General features: G+C 49.0%; 1 protein-coding gene across 8 annotated transcripts in view; it reads right to left on the reverse strand.

Annotated features, from left to right (window-relative positions):
* LOC122389845 (protein eva-1 homolog C-like) overlaps nt 1–18,896 on the reverse strand; it is an 89,573-nt gene that overhangs the window by 30,266 nt on the left and 40,411 nt on the right. For 2 of the 8 annotated variants that reach the window (XM_043382283.1, XM_043382287.1), the window contains exons 2-3: nt 7,001–7,191; nt 1,362–1,485 (exon numbers count right to left, since the gene is read on the reverse strand). In XM_043382283.1, coding sequence (XP_043238218.1) covers nt 1,362–1,485; nt 7,001–7,191 — 315 coding nt within the window. Of the gene's footprint in view, nt 1–1,361; nt 1,486–7,000; nt 7,204–15,523; nt 15,833–18,896 lie in introns of those variants that run through there. The other 6 variants (XM_043382285.1, XM_043382281.1, XM_043382284.1 and 3 more) reach the window with 5 other exon arrangements.

An 18,896-nucleotide genomic window follows, 5' to 3' on the forward strand; every position in this document is an offset into this window, starting at 1 on the left:
ACTGTGAGCACGCTTTCAACCTTGTGCGTTGCCATATACAACGTTTTATTATTTTATCATAACCGATATATCAAATTTGACAAAAGAAAATATGAAAAGTGATGCATGAGAATCGCAAAAAAGTTACAAGTTTGATCTCTCCCAGTTGGCGACCCAGCTTGCGTAATTAGTTACAAAATATATTTAGGCCTCACTGATTCCAAAAAGTTATATGGTTATAAAGTGATCCTTAACCCGGCAGTTGCTGGGGTATTTCGCCACCCACCGTTTGCTGGGGGGGGGGGCGTTAAACGCCCCCAGCCGATAACTCGAGAACCAATAGGCGCAGCGAAACGCACGAGGCGGCAAACGAAAGAGCGCGACGAGACGCTTCAGATGAGTACTTTAAAGTTGAATTTTGAGGTCACAGGTCGGGTCAAGGTCAGGTCAAACACCTGAAATCGGGCTTTCAGTAGCATGGACTTCAGGACTTCGCAATGGGCGCCTCTCGCCATAAACTCTGTCAAAACGGTGCACAATCCATCTTATAAGGCCTACAAGAGTGTCAGCTCCATGTAGGGGTCAGTCAAGCGTAGGTCAGGGTCAAGGTCAGGTCAACCGGGTAGGCACATATCCCCGAAAATCAAAACTGATATTCGCAGCTTGTGACACATGTTTTATGGGTAATTTGGGGCGTAGAACACGATGGTGACATTCATTTTATCATATGTGTACGTGTTTGGCTCAAAAAGTTCAATTTAATAAATTCATGTATCATGGTCGTGAAGTAGTCACGAAAAATTGCCAAGATTCAGTTCAAGATTATGGAAAATGCGGAACGATAATCAATAATCGAAGATAGCCATTTGATTGATCATGGTATTGGCAGTCTAATGGCGTTTACGGCATGTCTGTATGTTTATTCTGTGATTTTATACGATTTTTTGAACATATGCCGTGTTTGGTCGAAAACTCAGAAATCATGACGTCACTAAAACCTCGATATCTAAAAAATTTTCCGACCGATTTTTTGAAACTTTGTCACAATAAACTTCAATCAATCCCCTACAGGTACCCAAAATTTGGCGCGCCTGCGGCGCGCCGTTTTTATGCTATGGCCCGGCGAAAAAAAGTGGGGGCGTTTAACGCCCCCCCCCCCCAGCAACTCGCGGGTTAAGTATCACTTTCTAACCAAGCAAGCACAAACTTTCAATCAATATGTCTTTACATAATCATGAGCAGCTGCTCACCGCCGGCATACGCGACGGCGAAACCAATATTGCGGAGCTATAGGCTCGACACATTCTCCTCCGTTTTTCCATTCCACCACCACAAAGACATTCCTTATGTTGATGTGAGTAACACTCAAGATCATTACTCACTTGGTCGACATTTGTAGAGCACCTCGACGAATTTGCGGACGCCCGGGCAGGGGTCGATGCCGAATGCTTTGGGCGAGGTGTGCAGACGACACTCCTGCTTCCCGCCGCACTCGTCAATCACCACCTGGTCGATATAGGTGTGTCAGATAAGGTGTGTCAGGTGGAAGTGTGTCAGGTTGCGTGTGTCAGATAGCATAGGCGGCGGAACGAGGGGGCACCGGGGCACCGTGCCCCCTTTGATTTTGACATTTTAATATTAGCCCTATGGGCGTTGCATGAAAAGAATGGGACCAAAAGTCGGCGGTGACCCCCCACCGGTGGTGACCCCCCCGTCGGTGGCGGTGACCCGCGCACCGACGGGGGTCTGCGCCAACTTCGCACCGACGGGGGGGGCGGATGACCGCCCCCCTGAGATCTCGAGAACGAAGCAAGATAGCGACAAGCGGTAAACGGCATCGGATACGCACGGCCAAGATCTACAATTTTTACTAAGGTCATTTTCAGGTCAGGTCAAAGATGACGTCACAGGGGTCGAAAAAGTCAAAATGGCGGCGCTAGATATGGAGAGTTTTTCTCGAATAACTTTCGAATTAGTCAAGATAGGAACAAACTAAGGGCATCATCGTGATCCTCTCGTCAATCCGCATCGAATGATATATGTTGACCTCGAAAGGTCAAGGTCAAAGGTTGACCTCAGGTCACGTGACCTCGAGGTCATCATGTATATCATTCGATGCGTCTTGACGAGCTGAACACAATGAGACCATCCACGCGTCTGTATCTTGTTCCTGTACGGAGTTATTGGCCAAAAACCTTTGGTGACCTTTGATGACGTCACATGACCTCACAGCTGCCCAACAACAAAACAGACCTCAAGGTAGTGAAGGTTGATCGTATATGAAGTCATGTATGGTATATGGGGCCATTCCGACCCGTTTTAGTGGTAAAAACAGGGAGTTGATTTTTCCCCCGTTGACTTATAATGGGGAGGTCGCGAAATTGACCTGACCTTAGGTCACCGATATCAAAATTCCGAGATATACAAATTGTAGCTACTAATGACCTAATAATATCCTGCGACTTTCAAAGGCCTCCGACATCTACTGTAGCTCTGGCACGGTGACGAAGTTGCAAAAAAGTGACTTGAGGTTGGGTCATTCAAAGTGACCTGGTGACCTGACCTTAAAAGGTAGGAGGTTCAAACTTAACACCATGTGTAAAATTGATGAGGTTATAGTCCTACCAAATTTCGCGGCGCTACGCGCCGCGGTTTTCCCGCTATTCGCGAAAAACCTCAGGGGGGGGGGGCGGATATCCGCCCCTCCCCCGTCGGTGCGAGGGTTGATGGTGTTTCGCCGCCACTGTCAGAAAAGGTGTGTCAGGTGGGAGTGTGTCATCAGGTTAGATGTGTCTGATATGTGTCTGATGGGTTGTGTCAGGCGAAACTAGTCAGGTGAAGATGTGTCATATGTGGATTTTTGCCAGGAAGCATGACAATGAGGTATTCGCGTACAGTTCAGGTGCAGATGTGCGTCAGGCTGCGTAACTCATATACCCGCACAATGTTCTGTATGTTCTGTATGTTCTGTATGTTGCGTGATGTTCGCAATGTCGGTATGTTCTGCGTAACTCAGCCATTATAAACTCACAAGAATGAAGGTAAGCTTAGGCTAATGCCTGCTCTGTTTAAAAAAAAATATCTAAAATATATCATATACAACCCCATTGTAACTTGTAAGCGAATTTGATCGATGATGAAAAACTAAACACAAAAGCAGCTGACTATTATACTAGATAGCATCAGACCGATAAGGAAGTCAACTCATGCTGAGCACAGCATTATCCGCATTAGATCGATCGAAATCATGTCACGATCCGACCCAGGTAATCACCTATCAATCACGCTGATCAAAATTGGAGCCGTTCGTTTCCAGTTGAACTGCTGTTTGCAGTAAATAAGGGAGAGTCTGGGGCAAAGGATCCGAGTACCAGGAAGCAGCCCTGATGGCAAACGGGTTCGAATAAATTATAAAAATAGTGATGTAGGACCGGGATACTTATAAACATCGTGGATCTTGCAAGCAGCATGGCTGGTGCAAACCTGCGGCTGATGTAGAGGGATGATGACACACAATCATAGGCGGCGGAACGATTTGAGACAAGGGGGGGCACCAGCTCAAGGAGCCAAACCTAGGGTACCCCCAAATCCTGTTTTCTCATCGGATTTAGGCCACTTAGTTTTCGTCACAGCCCTGGCACGATGATTTTTTTTTGATTTTTTTTTTAATAAACGAAAATGGCAGTTCACCCCCGTATGTGTGGTTAACTTTAAGCTGATCCCTAAGTACCTAAAAGTTTGTCTCTTCCTTATTGTCGTTTGATAAATTCCATTTATCCTACATGTATCAAATTCCCAAGAAGCCATCGCAGAACTAATCAGTGGCGAATCCCAGGGGGGAGGTCACATAGGTCATGACTTAGGGCCTGGGATCACCACATGCCTGCCAGAAGCACCACATGCCTGACAGCCGACAGGGGCACCACAGGCCCGCCACTCGCCAGGGGTACCACAGGCCTAGCAGGGGCACCACGGGCCTGTCAGTGGCACCACAGGCCTGTCAGGAGCACCATCGGCCTAGCAAAAGCACTACAGGTCTTCCAGGGGCACCACAGACCTGCCAGGGGCACCAGAGGCCTGCCAGGGGCACTATCGGCTTCGCAGGGGAACCACCGGCCTCGCAAGGGCACCATGGGCCTGTCAAGGGCACCACAAGCCTGTCGTTGGCACTTTAGGATTGTCAGGGGCACCACAAACCTGTCAAGGGTACCTGCGTTCTAACAGGGGCACCACAGACCTGCCAAGGCCCAGGGACACCACAGGTCTAGCAAGGACACCACAGGCCTGTCAGGGGCACCACGGGCCTGTCAGGGCCCATGGGAACCTAAGTCATGTCAGGGCCCACCGTAGGCTTGTCAGGGGGCAGGGTAGGTAGGTACCACAGTCTTTCCAGGGGCACCAGCGGCCTAGCAGGGGCACCAGTCATCACACGACTAACCAAAAATAAAGAAAATAAAAAAAAAACTGAAAATAGGGCACCACCAAAATTAAGTGGCCGAAATCCGTTGAGGTTTTAATTTTGGGTATAGGTAGGGGCACCACTTCGATTCATGACCCTCCCCTTGGAGTTTTCCCGAATCCGCCCCTGGTACTAATACATCAAATTTAAGGGGGGCACCTTGCTATTGGTGCCCCCCTTGCAGAATTCAAGGGGGGCACGGTGCCCCGGTGCCCCCCCCCGTTCCGCCGCCTATGAAATTGATTCCGTTGATGGGTGGTATCGAAAGTCGTTTTTGACAAGAATGTAATGGATTATGCACCGAATGCAGTTTCTTATCCATATTGGGACGGAGTGGTTCGTATCTGCCCACAACAGTTTTATTGTGGAGCCTTGGACGGGGCACCCACTCTACAGTCATCTCAATGAATCCTTTTTGACTGGTCAGAAATCAGGAATGTTCGGCCAAGCGAAATAGAATGAACGATCACAAGTTTTCTGGACAGACCATTTGTAACGTATGGGCCATTTGAGTTTGTAAATCAAACGCCAGCAAATAACGTGACAGGATTAAAGGGCCACTGGGGCCCACTTAACGCTAATTCATTTATCGTCCAAAGCCCGTCGCCTTACGGGTGTGTTTCGTTCAACGGTTTCGCCTGGCGCAGGTCGTTAAAACACCATTTGGCTTCATCTCAAACTGAATCCCAGATGAAATGGGGGCTTAATCAGGCCAGCCAATAAGAATTCCAAGTCTGTAGCTCTTGCAATAAAGCTAAACTGTATCGGCATTTAATGCGTGCTTAGATAACGCAATGTGTCTACCGAAAGACATTCCTGCATCCAAAATATTATACAACTATAAAGAAACTTCGTGCTAAATAAAAATTATAGAATGCATTGTATGATGACCAATTCCAAACCTTTGCACATTTTTGGAGAGCATTGTATACGGTCATGACCGTCACAATATTAGCTATTTGAAGTGCGTTGCAAGCCATCGCATAACAAAAATGGTAAAGGAGGTATAGGTTAACCCGGCCAGGCCCGGGGGGTAATCCCAACCACCGCAGCCCGGGGAGAGGCGTTTTTCGCCCCCCCCCCCCTGTCTAACTCCGTAAATAAGGGGGTTACGGAAACAAAAGCGATACCAAACGAAAGGTCCTTACAAGACGATTCTAAAGCACCTAAAAATTTTGACCTCAGGTCAATTTTCAAGGTCAGAGGTCAAGGTCAAAGGCAAAAACCGGCACATGTGTACTGATGTCAAGGTAAGCGTTCTAGAGGACGGCAAGATGCATCAAACCGGCAAAATTGAGTGTCAAACAAAAGCAGAGAATCTGAGGATTCTGAAACTGTGCTCCAAATTAAAGGTCAAGGTCAAGGTCACGCTTAAAATTGACCTCAAACTTTGCAATTTTTCGTACATCTCGCGTGCTAACTTCCAAGATGTTTTGAAATGTTTTGAGGCTTATCAGCTCCCTATTTGTGGTTCATCTTACGATACAAGGCTTCTCAAAGGTCAAGGTCACTGAAGAGTATCCTTGGTAGAGGCTATTTCACTGATTCAAGTTAGTGATAATAAATAAGAAAATTTTGCCATCCGGAAGCTCTAAATGAAGGCTTCGAGGAAAATAGATGCCAGATTCGTGATCAGCGGGTACAAATCCATCATAGGCGACCCTTCATGTGTCAAGGTCAACCAAAGGTCATTCGAGGTCACATGAGGTCAACATGAAACTTGACCTTTTCCAAACAAAATATATATCATTCGACGCGGCTTGACAAGACGAATGCGATGGTACCACTGCCGAAGCTCTAGGACCATTTTTGTCGAAGTTATTTGCGAAAAACTAAAATCACATTTCTGGGTCGTTGACCTGACCTTTGACCTCAGGTCACCAAAACTATTTTTCTATTTTTCTCTAGGTCAAACGCTACACAACCGTGCTCGTAATTTGTCTTTATCTCTAAAACTCTATTTTTAGCAGCTATTTGAAGTTTGCGTCTGTGATGCCGAAGTTTGCCGTGCAGGGGTTTAGAAAAATCGACCCTGTGACGTCATCAAGGGGGCTAGGTCCAAATTTTTTACTTCAGAAGATGTCAAATTGATTGGAGAAAAGGTACTTAAAGTTTCGCTTCCCTATCCCTAAGCGTTCGGGAGCAATCGCAAATATACGCCAGGGGGGGGGCGAAAAACGCCCCCCCCCCCGGGCCCGCGAGGGTTAAACAAATACGTTCTGAGAAGTAAGTTTGAACTGAATTCGACGGCTAACAGCGTGTTGAAGTAAGATCTTTGGAGAAAACATGATAACTTTTTTGTCGTGGAACCTGAGATAAGTGTTCAAGTCCTTCACTAGCCATTTTAGCCTATTTCTCTTTTTACTCGTATGTGCATTACACACTACTTTTCCATCGTCTTATTGACTTTTTTGTGCTCAACTTAAAGATATAAACACAATTCATGCTCGCTAAAACTAGCTCCAATACACCAGTTTTAGTTTGGGATCGTCACTGAGCGTTCAGGAGAACTTCCTTGAAGGATCGAAGCACCTCAGAATATCGTCGCCACCGTTCACTGACCTTGAGCGCGCTCCTGTCCATGCAGTCCGAGTTGTTGAAGCGCTGCATGTCGCTCGGGTGGCCGCAGAGGCCCGGCTTCGAGGCCAGCCTGCCGTAGTGGACCAGCTTGATGACGACGACTGTGTTGATGGGGCAGCTAAGCCGGAGCTGGTCACCGTCGCAGGACGCTACTTGAAACGTGCGCAGCGTGCCTGACAAGAGGGCTAGAATGAGAACAGACAGACGGGGAGCGGCGCGTCAGGGACCCGGCACCGAAGCGAAGCGTGCGAAGCGAGTGAAGCAAAGCAAGAAGCTTTTGTTAGTGTGAAATGCATCGAGTGTTCTACATGCAATTAACGTGCAGACAAAGATGCCGTAACTGTATCACGCGTTTAGTCACCGAACAGGAACTTTTTAAGCAAGGAAACAGAGGATTCCCTCGGAATTACCCACGGATGGCCGCAGCTCAGATGTGTCCCGGCCAGAATAGCGCCCACAGTCGGGAGGCGTGTCTGTCATGGGACCCACGGCCGCGGAGCGTGTCGTGTCCGATCCGAGACGGAGGGACCCGGGCGGCGGAGGAGATCGGCGCGGTGCCAGCGCTCCGCTCCGTCTGACAGACGCCGTGCGTCGACGGTCGTCGGCGCCGATGGAAGGCGGTCGGGTCGCCCTCGAGGACCGGGCCGGGCCGTAGGACCACTCTCAGGTCAGTCGGACTGGAGGGGAGAGGGAACCGACTGATGAGGAAGAAGACCAGTCACAGGTCACGACCTAGCTGAGGTTAAGTCAGACCTAGTCACTTCTGGTCCGAGATTCTTGCAGTTACGACAAATTTGGGTGACGTCAAATGACTGCTTTGTTGAACTGAGAGCAGCTAGAGCTACTCAATTCAGGTCAGGTCTCGTCAAGTGCATGTTGATTCATTCGGGTCAGTCTATGCCAATAGTGTTGGTCCCCCAATGGATTTCGTGATTTTTAGCGACTATGGAAGTGATGATATCGAGGCAGTGCAGGAGGTAGAAGGAAAATATATCTTACTGCGTATTTTCGTCATGCGAAACATATATATATTGACACCAGCATTGGTCAAGGTCATGCACATGCGCAAAATCCAGGTCGTTCCCGATTTACGCGGCATTTACCGACTAGCAGCTCCTACCCAAAGTCTAGGAAGCTAATCGAATCAGTAGATTGATTGAACAGCTTTGCAGGCTGCTATAAGGAGAAGCAGAGCAATCAATTTATCAAAGCTGATTTGCGCCCGGATTCACCCATCTCGTGACATTTACCAGTCGTCAGCGTAGCTGAAAAAGTGCCCCGTCCCAACTCGGCAGCCGGATATGGTAAGAAGTAAGAACCTCACGTGCGGGGAAAAGAGGTGAGGACAGCGGACCAGACCGTCTCGTCGGTCAGTCGTGGTTGCCGCAATTCACCCGTGACAGGCAGCCCCAGGTGTGTAAGTGCCTCATCACCCGATTTGCGTTCCGAACTATACCAACGGAGCCGGCCAGTGCAGTGCCGCGGCCCGCTAGTGCAGCTTCTGCCACCCATAGCAGCTGTGAGGCCGGGTATGCGGCTGGGGTACGTCCCAAATTGCACCGAAACCCAGCGACAAGCAGAGGGGACCAGCGAGGGAATAACTCTGGTGTAGCCCTTAACAGTTGCGAAAAAAGGCAGTGTAAAGCTGCTAGGCCCCGGGAATGGGATGACATCATCGATTAATACACATTGTTCACACAATCGGAATAAAATCACAAAAGAAAAACTCAGGAACAATTTAGCACAGAGTTGAACAATCACAGTACATCACAACAGATCATCTACAAGTTTCTGAATGAGCACAGTGTAATAAATGTTATTATGAATAGTAGTATTGTTGGTGCATTGCAGAATGGCGTTATCAAGAGGCAATTCAGTTCTTTTGTAATTCACTTATGGTAAATGAATGACAGGTAAATGAAAGTCCACCCAAGCCCTTTACACTGCGTATTCACTGGCCAGTCAATGTTCTTGGGCTGGCACTTGGATACTGTTGTTGTGCATGTTGAGCAATAACGAGATAATCTCGAACAGTGTAAACCGGATCGTCGGCTTTTTAGCGGATGTTGGATTATTACCTATGGTTGCCTACTAAGATAGCTAAATCCAAAAATATGTTGCCACGGTTTTGTGCAGCGTCAAATGTTTCTAACTATTCAGGCATTCTAACTATTCGGGCACCCCGAATGAATAGTTGTTACGATAATGCTGCCTCTGTTTCCGAATAGCCAATAAAGTTTACATGCATGCGAAATGTGCACGTTGCACAATGAACATGCGTTGACATATGTATAATATCAGTGAGCCTTTTGAAATGCATGTTCCTTGAAAATCTGCCTCACTGATGTTCAGACAACTGCAAAATCGCGACTTACGAAGGATTGCCCCCAAGTAATGACAAATAGCCTCATTAAGTATCGGATGACTATCTGTAGCGTCTGCGCCAGATAAAAATCACTTCCAGGGCTGGCCGAGAAATCCATGGGAGAGCGCCATTCTTCACCGGACAGATAACTTAGAGCAGCCGTGGATGCATTACTCAAAGTCTATTCTTATATGACTCTGGGGAGAGCAGCGTTTTGAAACATGAAAAGAACGAAACAAAAATGAACAGCATGGTATGATGTTACAAGTTTGGTATACTTGTTCAGCAAAGTGATTTATGCAAAAACGTGTGTAATAATTCTGTTTTAGGACAACGTGAATTAGTCAGGTGCAAAATCGATAAAACAACACAACTGTGAACGTAAAAGCACTATAATACACTATACAGTCAGATATTGTGATTGATTTGATCATCATAGCTGTAGCCCATATGCATGTAAGTACATACAATATGCCTGGTTATCAGTGAATGATGAAGCACGAGTTTTCTTCACTCACTACGGACATGACCACTGGCTATGCTATGCAGGTAGTCTATATACACACGGCATGCCACGAAAACCAAACACTGTCATCCAGCAAGATATATTAGTACGAACACAAATATCATATCAGGCTGCAAAATGCAAACACAAACATGTAGCATACGTAGTACATGTACAAATACTCATTTTATATGGCATTGCACTCGCATGTTTGATTGGAATATTTCCTAGAATGCCCAAAAAATATACTAATCGGAAAAAATGAAGCTTTCTGATGGCGAATGCGCAAATAACAATATTTCGGATTATCCAATAACCTAAATAGGTAGGTATCAACACAATTTATACACACATGCCTCAAACAGAATTACCTAGAATGCAAAATAAGTTAGGTATGCATATAAATATTTTATAATAATACAGATAATGCAGTGTAGATAATGCAATCGTGAATAAAACTCAATGCAATCACCATTTACTTTAACGGCAGCAGTGCACAAATATGCTAGCATACCTGCGTAACTAGACGGTGTGATAGTATGTTACCTGAACGTATGAATCACATAGCATGAAGTTAATGCCATAAAAATAGAGTGTGTTAACCAATGTCTCGTGAATAGAGCTTCGGGATTCTGTGGAGCAGTGTGTCGCGACAGTGGCCTTATAGAAATCCCCAAAACTGGCGAATATGATGCCCTGTAGTATGTCATATCAGTGTTCCCGTTTACTTCCTCCATGAGCTGTCATGTAAGAATGTGCAAGAATAGTTGTCTTAGTTTCCAAATGAAACCATGCTGCTTCATTCCCTCCAGCATAGTGGCACACCTTTCAAACAACCCATTTCAGGCCACCTTTCAGCTCTTCTGCTTCCCGCTTTCCCACCGAATCCCACGTAAAAGCTGGCAGCCACCGGACCCACGCCGGAAGTGTAGTTTTTTGCCGTCCGGTGGCCGGGCCGGTCGGACCTCCCACCAGGCCGGGGTAAATCGGACGGCTGATGACTGGCGGCAGCCGTCAGCGCCGCCGTCAGCGCAGCCGCGCGCTGCCAGGTCGGTCAGCCGTGCAGAGCGGCCCTCTGCCAGGTCACGCAGCCGGCGGACGGCGCCGGGCGCGGCGGTGCCCACGCAGCAATAGAGCTGCCGCGGCGCCACTCAGTGCGGCCCCTGACCCCACTATGGCCACTTTCTACCGCCGCTCAGTGAGCACAGAGCGCCCGCCGCTGTGAGCACAGAGAGCCCGCCGCGCGCCGCGCAGAGTGTGACGCCGGAGGCTCGCCCGGTGCGGCTGGTCGAGAGGAGAGCTCCTTGCGGTGGCCGGCCGGTGACAGCCACGCGTGTGTGGCCGGCCCGTGGCCGAGACAACTGCTCAGGCGCCCTGCTGAGCTGCGTGAAGGTCACTCGAGTGAGCGTCGCGCCAGCCCCGCCGCCGGCCGCGCTGAGTCTGATGGATGGACATGAATGGGCCGCGCTCTGAAGGCCGGCATGACACCGGACAGAGACGTGCGCCGAGAGCTTCTCACAGCTCTGGGCACAGTCTCTGTTACCTGAGTGCGGATTGTCATCTGACAGCAGCCTGCGACCAGGTGGTCAGTGACCCGCGGTGGTCAGAGACCGATGGTCAGTGACCTGTCTGTGGAAGTTGGAACCCACGCTAATGATCATGGTGGGTTGATCATGGTGGCGCGAATGATCAAAGAAGTCCTCCTTTGCTCATTCAACATCACTCACGGGTCACAGCCCTGCAAACCAAAGACCATGACCCGCGACCCGCTGGCCACATCGGGAACTGATCGTGACCGCGACCCTGAACTGCCCACTGCCGCAGTGAGTGCCCAGCTCCTATGAACCACAGCAGATGATCGCCACATGGCCGCCGCTGGCTAGCGTGCCAGTGGTGAGATCTCTATGCAGATTGGCTGCAAGCAGGGCACCCACTCCACCCTCACCGTCTGCAGGTGTTCCGTGACCGCGTCTGGGTCTTGCGGCACTCTAACATATGTAAATCGGAGGCATTCCGCTCCCCTGCTCAGAGATAGGTATGTAGTTGTTGCGTGTGGTGGTGGAGTTTCACGGATTTAGCTGGTTGTGATGATCAAAGATACTTCACCTGACGACACCAGGCGGCAGTATGGTGTCGGTGCCTTCTGACTGAATGCCTATAATCTAGCTAAGTTCCGTGGCAGTTGGCTGTATTCATCCAGGTTCGGTTCGTTGAACTGTGATTCCTTCGGACTTACTGTTGATTGTATCCATGCGTTTGCCAATTTATGAGACACGACATCCTTCTTGGATCGTCTTACCTGAAACAGAAGGGAAAGCATATTTCAACATTAATAAACTGTAAACAAACACTTAGGTGAGCCCTTTCACGGGGATCGATACACACTCAGAAGCCCAGAGGGACGACGGAAGAATAATGTGAGGTCTGGCAGCAAGTGAGGGAGATGTGCCACTTGGGGAAGCGCTCCACCGCAAAGGTAGACACTGGAAAAGCACAGGGAGAGACAGACGTGCCACTCCTCCACAGAGACACGTCACCATACATAGCCGAGACAGATTACATTTCGGACCCACATCGGCACACTCGGACACGCACCAGCCTACAAAGAGACACCACACAGAGAGACACACCACACGGGGGATCACTCGGGGACGGCGCTGGGGGTCTGTGCGCACTGTCTCTGGTGGAGGTCCTATACTGAGACGTACGGCTGCGTGTCAGCTGCGGGAGGATGACGGACGGCCCGCCATCTCCCACGGCGCCTACCGGGCGTGGGAATCGAGTGCCGACCGTATCATCTGCGCCGACATTACGGAACAACGGCGGAGAATAAACATACACACACCGGACTGGAAGGTGGTAAACTCTGGGACAGGATGGGAGGAGGAACAAGGGGTGGGCTGTTGGCAGATATATACAAATGTCAGCACTGCAGGCACACAGAGGATAGTTTGGATCCCGTGTGGGTTCTTCAGACAAACGCTAGATAGTTCAAGTCCGGTGGGCTTAGACGTCGGCGTAACGAAACAAGAACTGAGGAGCATGAATCTTCTGAGCTAACATAAAAGCACGTGTGACGAAAATGAAGGCGTTATCTGCCTACTAAACGTCTACTATCATTTGACAAGTGACTCCCAAGCGGTCCCGTCCATCAGCACGCGCCAGCTAGTGCCTGCCAGTCACGCCGACTAACGCTCGAGGAACGCATCTGGAATCTCGCGGGGCACGGGCGGACGGGAGAGCTGGCGGGTGGCCAGCGGCCACTGCCTGTGACCGGGCAGCGCTGGGCCCGTGCACTGGGCCACGAGGACGAGTGCAGGTGTATCCTGACAGCCAAGAACGATGCTGCAGTGGACGACATAGAGACCTGATACGATACATAGAGACATATGTATCAGTGTATAAGTGGACAGTGTATGAGTGGACAGTGTATATCAGTGTATGAGTGGACGACATAGAGAACTGTCCGGAGAAATCGCAGGATATGACGTGTGACAGGACGTGGGACAGGACGTGGGACGTGCGTCCGCGCGCTTCAACCGTTATCAGTCAGACATGAGACCCGTATAGATGACTGGGGGCGTCTCCCTAACCAACACAACGAGCCATAAGTGGTGGGCGCCGTCTACCCAGCTATTCGATTGGTCTGATAGTGCCAGTGGACGAGACGAGATGCGCTCAATGGACGCCAGAACTCATTTCAGTGTCGGCGGTGACAGACGTAACGGCTCACTGCAGACATCGCGTGCCTCGGTACGAGATGACACGACTTGTGGTATGACGCAATGACGCAGCAGCCGTGCCTTGTGGTCGTGCTCGCTCTGTTCTGTCCGCGGCAGTTGGCTCTAGGAGACACCGAGATAAAATATCGCCCGACGTGCGCGACGTAAAGGAATTCCACTGCCGTCGGCGCCGACAGAGCGATAAAGAATAGGTCGTGTGTTTTTCTGCTGAGAAATACAGAAATGGGCTCTGTCGCGGTTCTGAAAATAGTTTGCCGAAAGTTTCACTGAGCTTCGTTGCAAAACAGAAGCCGAAAGGCCGGTCACAAGAGCTGCGGCGGCAGAAGTTGTTGATACAATACAGCCATGTGTCACTCTCGGTGAAGACATTGATCTTCGTCGAAGCTTTTAGGCGGCCGTCAGCGTGAAGGGCGAGAGAATCAACAGACACAATGTCCCGAGGAATGAAACCGCACCATTAGCTGTATTCTGCCGAGCTCCTTATCCCGCGAGTTGCTGGGGGGGGGCGTTAAACGCCCCCACTTTTTTCGCCGGGCCATAGTATAAAAACGGCGCGCCGCAGGCGCGCCAAATTTTGGGTACCTGTAGGGAATTGATTGAAGTTTATTGTGACAAAGTTTCAAAAAAATCGGTTGGAAAATTTTTGAGATATCGAGGTTTTAGTGACGTCATGATTTCTGAGTTTTCGACCAAAAAGGGCATATGTTCAAAAAATCATATAAAATCACAGAATAGACATACAGACATACCGTAAACGCTATTAGACTGCCAATACCATGATCAATCAAATGGCTATCTTCGATTATTGATTATCGTTCCGTATTTTCCATAATCTTGAACTGAATCTTGGCAATTTTTCGTGACTTCTTCACGACCATGATATATGCATTTCTTAAATTGAACTTTTTGAGCCAAACACGTACACATATGATAAAATGAATGTCACCATCGTGTTCTACGCCTCAAATTACCTATAAAACATGTGTCACAGGCTGCGAATATCAGTTTTTATTTTCGGGTATATGTGCCTGCCCGGTTGACCTGACCTTGACCCTGACCTATGCTTGACTGACCCCTACATGGAGCTGACACTCTTGTAGGCCTTATATGATGGATTGTGCACCGTTTTGACAGAGTTTATGACGAGAGGTGCCCATTGGGAAGTCCTGAAGTCCATGCTACTGAAAGCCCGCTTTCAGGTGTTTGACCTGACCTTGACCCGACCTGTGACCTCAAAATTCAACTTTTAAGTACTCATCTGAAGCGTCTCGTCGCGCTCTTTCGCTTGCCGCCTCGTGCGTTTCGCTGCGCCTATTGTTTCTCGAGTTATCGGCTGGGGGCGTTTAACGCCCCCCCCCAGCAAACGGTGAGTGGCGAAATACCCCAGCAACTGCCGGGTTATGCTTTTCAAACAATCGTATCTTTCTCAACAAGACCGGCATTTTTTACTTCAAAAGCCCTAATCGATTGACAGTTATTATCCGTTGCAAACCACTTATGATTTATGGATTAATTCATTACACGAAGCAGTGCTTTGACAATAAAAAATAGGGTCAGTTTTTCGGAAATGTCGTTTAATTGAAGATATTATGGGATGAATTTTAAAACAATTCTTCTGCATTACCTTGAACTACGATCATCATTGTTATGAATAAATAATAGCCTCATGCTGCATGCTGAAGAAAGTGCCGCACCGAAAAATCAAAAATAGCATTTGTATTTTTCAGGTTCTTTTAGAAAAAAGGTTATTGCTCATACTTGTCACAATCATGGTCACCTCAAAGGACAGCTCTTCAAATGTAAAATGTCAACGAAAAATGTTGGCGCTAGCCGCCAGCAGCTGGGTCACACCCGCTCGCACCTCAGCCCGCTGCGTCCGTTCGTCTACTGACCTAGTCTGTTCTCCCTGTAGATGAGCTGCGCGCTGCCGGTGGCCACCATCGCCCACAGAACCAGCAGACCCACCGCCGTTCCCATCACACCCGCACACCGCGGACTCCTGGGTGACCGGAGAGGTCACCAAGGGTCACCTGCACACCCGTGACACACACAGGGTCACCTGTCTGCGCTGACCGCCGCGGCAGCCTCCACACCACCCGACACAGCCCCTGTCCACTGCCGCCTCGCTGGAGCGTGTGGCTCGCTCCCACCCACTTCTTACAACTGCTGCGACCGCCACGGCCCTCGTGTAACTACCAGTCAGGCCTTGGCGGCGCTGCACCTGCCACCTGCCGTCGTACGGCCGAACTAGGGACGGCCTTGTGAACAGCGCCCAGTCAGGCTGGGCCCTGTCGACTAAAATACCTCGGCCAGCGCACGACGTGTTTGGTGGGTCAGAGCCGCTTCATTCAGGTCGGGGGAGGAAGGGTGCAAAACACGCACACAAATCACGCCGTGTCATTCAAGACACCATCCAATGCGTCGTTCATGGTCCATTGCAAGATGTGAGGACTGAGGTGTCCAGGGTTTTGCACACAGCACGGCATGAGATAATGCATACAGGTGTGAAGCAAGGCGACGGATCAGGATCGCATCGCCCGACTGCAGCTGGGCTCGTAAAAAGGGCACTGTGAAGCTCACCTGCCAGTAAGACGGTGTTAACGAAGCCAGCCGCTAACCATATAGGGCGTAGTGGCCTGTCTGAGCTAACTGTGGGCATGGCTAAAGTGGACGCGGTGCCATTCTCACGGCAGTGTCCGCTCAAACACACAATCTTGGGGAATGACCGCAGTACGGCTCGCCAAATACTACTTCAGTGAAATGACATCCTGAAAACAGCGATTCACCGACAATATAGGAGGATAACAGACACGTATCCAAATGAAATGCTTCAAAATTAATTTTACTTATTGCACATGCATTCCAGTGGCACTGCAAGCTGTATGCATTACAAAAAGAGAAACAGAACTCTGCTTAAAACGGGAATGCTCATTTCATGACCGCATGAGCAGATGGTTTGCTTTGCACGAATCAATTTTCATACAGCTACCTATATGCACACATTAATTGTATGAAAATTGATTCATAGAACTCAAATGGGTATGATAGGTGCATAACTACGTAAATCAGCCGCATCAAAGTTCATCAGTCACATCATATGACGGAGTCTGTATGCCGACGAGTGGCACGTGCCTTCACCCTCCCCGCCTCCCTTCTGACCGCCTGGAGTAGTCAGTAGTCACCACCTGGCTAATCGACCGTGAGATGGGCAGTTGGAGAGGGAGAGGGAGACAGAGGGGGGAGGGGAGGACGGAGGCAGAGGCGCGCCGAAGAAACACGAGCGGCGACTGGTAAGGGGACACCGCCCGGCGGTCACAGCTAATCCGCCCCATCGGTCTGCGGGCAGAGCAGAACGGGAGCCAGGTGAGGGAGCGAGAGAGAGAGAGAGAGAGAGAGAGAGAGAGAGAGAGAGAGAGAGAGAGAGAGAGAGAGAGAGAGAGAGAGAGAGAGAGAGAGAGAGAGAGAGAGAGAGAGAGAGAGAGAGAGAGAGAGAGAGCGGCGAGGGAGCGTGGTGGGAGGAGTGGATGGGCTTCCCGATTCCTGGCAGAATGAAAAAGAAATTAACTCAGACTTATGCATCGCAAGCGGCCACTCGAGTAAATTGGATTCAGGAACGCGTAATGCAGTGTTTCCCCGGTCAGAAGTTACTGTGCTCACTTGGCAAATTGACGGAAGGCAGGGCAACGAATAAATAGGTACCTACTTATCATATTTCTTTTTTTAAATAAATGACCGACGTTGTTTTCCTTTCCTGCATCATATTAGCATAATCGTTTGTAAAGCTACAGACTGGTGCTTTGAATGCTACATACCTACTTGCTTCTTGAGAATTGTTCTTGATCATTTTGCTTTGTATATCAACATCATACCTAATTGACACCAAACAAGCGCAATTTAGTTTTAACGCATTTTGCCTGCGATCCCGTGCAAGTGTGATGCTATTAGAGGTATATAATTCATAAATTTCTTCATCTCGTGTCGATTAGCTCATATTCACGGGTGGAGAATGTTTGAAAAAGTTACCCCGGCCGGCGACCGAAATTCAGAAAGACGATGATGCTCAAATATTTGTCAATGGTTATCAACAAACCCCTAGGATGTCTGCCGTTTGTACGTTTTTAGGGAAAACTGCTGCACGCAGGTGCGGAAGATTTCGTAATTGTAACAACAATTTTGCAACACGCCTTAAAATTTCGGACGCATGTCATTGTCACCTAGTGCTAGGTCAGGTCATCAGGTCAAATTTGCTGGATGATCGTGCTAATGCCCTTTGCAAAGCTTATTCCGTGGAAGTTGCAAACTTCCCACACAAAACAAAATGTCAAATTTGACCGTTTTGACCCTCTTATTGATTTGAGCTCGCACCTGAAATATGATTTACCTACCTACTTCTGTTTGATGAAACATGTCGGGCTCTGCGATGAAAAAACTTAAAAACATAGAAGCTCCAAAATGAAAATAATAAAGTAAATTTTCAATAACTTTTCAAGGGAGATAAGAATAATGAGAGACGCTTTTATAGATGGCAGTTTTTTCGTATGGAGACAGCTTTTAGGATTTACAAAAGTGGAAAAAGTTACCCCGGCCGCGCCGGGGTCGGCTGAAAGTTACCCCGGCCACGGCCGGGGTGGCCGGGGCAGGTTCTCCACCCATGCTCATATTTTACATATAGGTACCGCATACTATCTTGAGGCTGCCTGCCAGACTTTGTTATATCTTCATTTCATCCTGCATGACTGCATCTGTTTTCCATTCTTCCCCTCTCATCCACTATTCAGCACTACACTGACCGTGGAGCCCAGTGGGCCCATGTGCCACGGGACGGCTGCACTGCCCCCTCCCCTCCCCACCCCACTCCATGGAGCCTCGGTCACGGTCAGCTCTCCCCCCCCCCCCGTCCCCACCGGTCCAGGCGTCGCCAGCTGACTGTGGCCATGACCCGGTGAAGATACAACACTACAGCGCCGCGCAGTCTCCAGGTCCGCCGGGTATACCTACCGCTGAATAATGGGCACGGTTTGCACAACTCGGCCCATTCACACAGCACTGATGGGCGGAGCAGGTTCAGTGATAAACCAGTCCGATTGTGCACTAACACATTGAGACTGAGGTTGGGATGGGTATCCGACATTCGATGAAGCGATAGTAAGAAATCGACATTCTTGCACGCTTGTTCTGTGCTTACGCAGTGATTAAAAAAAAAGTAATACGATGCAGGCATCTAGGCAAAGGAAGTTTTATTCACCATAAAATCAAACTGTGACG

The sequence above is a fragment of the Amphibalanus amphitrite genome, unplaced genomic scaffold (assembly GCF_019059575.1).
Source record: "Amphibalanus amphitrite isolate SeventyFive unplaced genomic scaffold, NRLGWU_Aamphi_draft 000374F_arrow, whole genome shotgun sequence".
Classification (NCBI taxonomy): domain Eukaryota; kingdom Metazoa; phylum Arthropoda; class Thecostraca; order Balanomorpha; family Balanidae; genus Amphibalanus; species Amphibalanus amphitrite.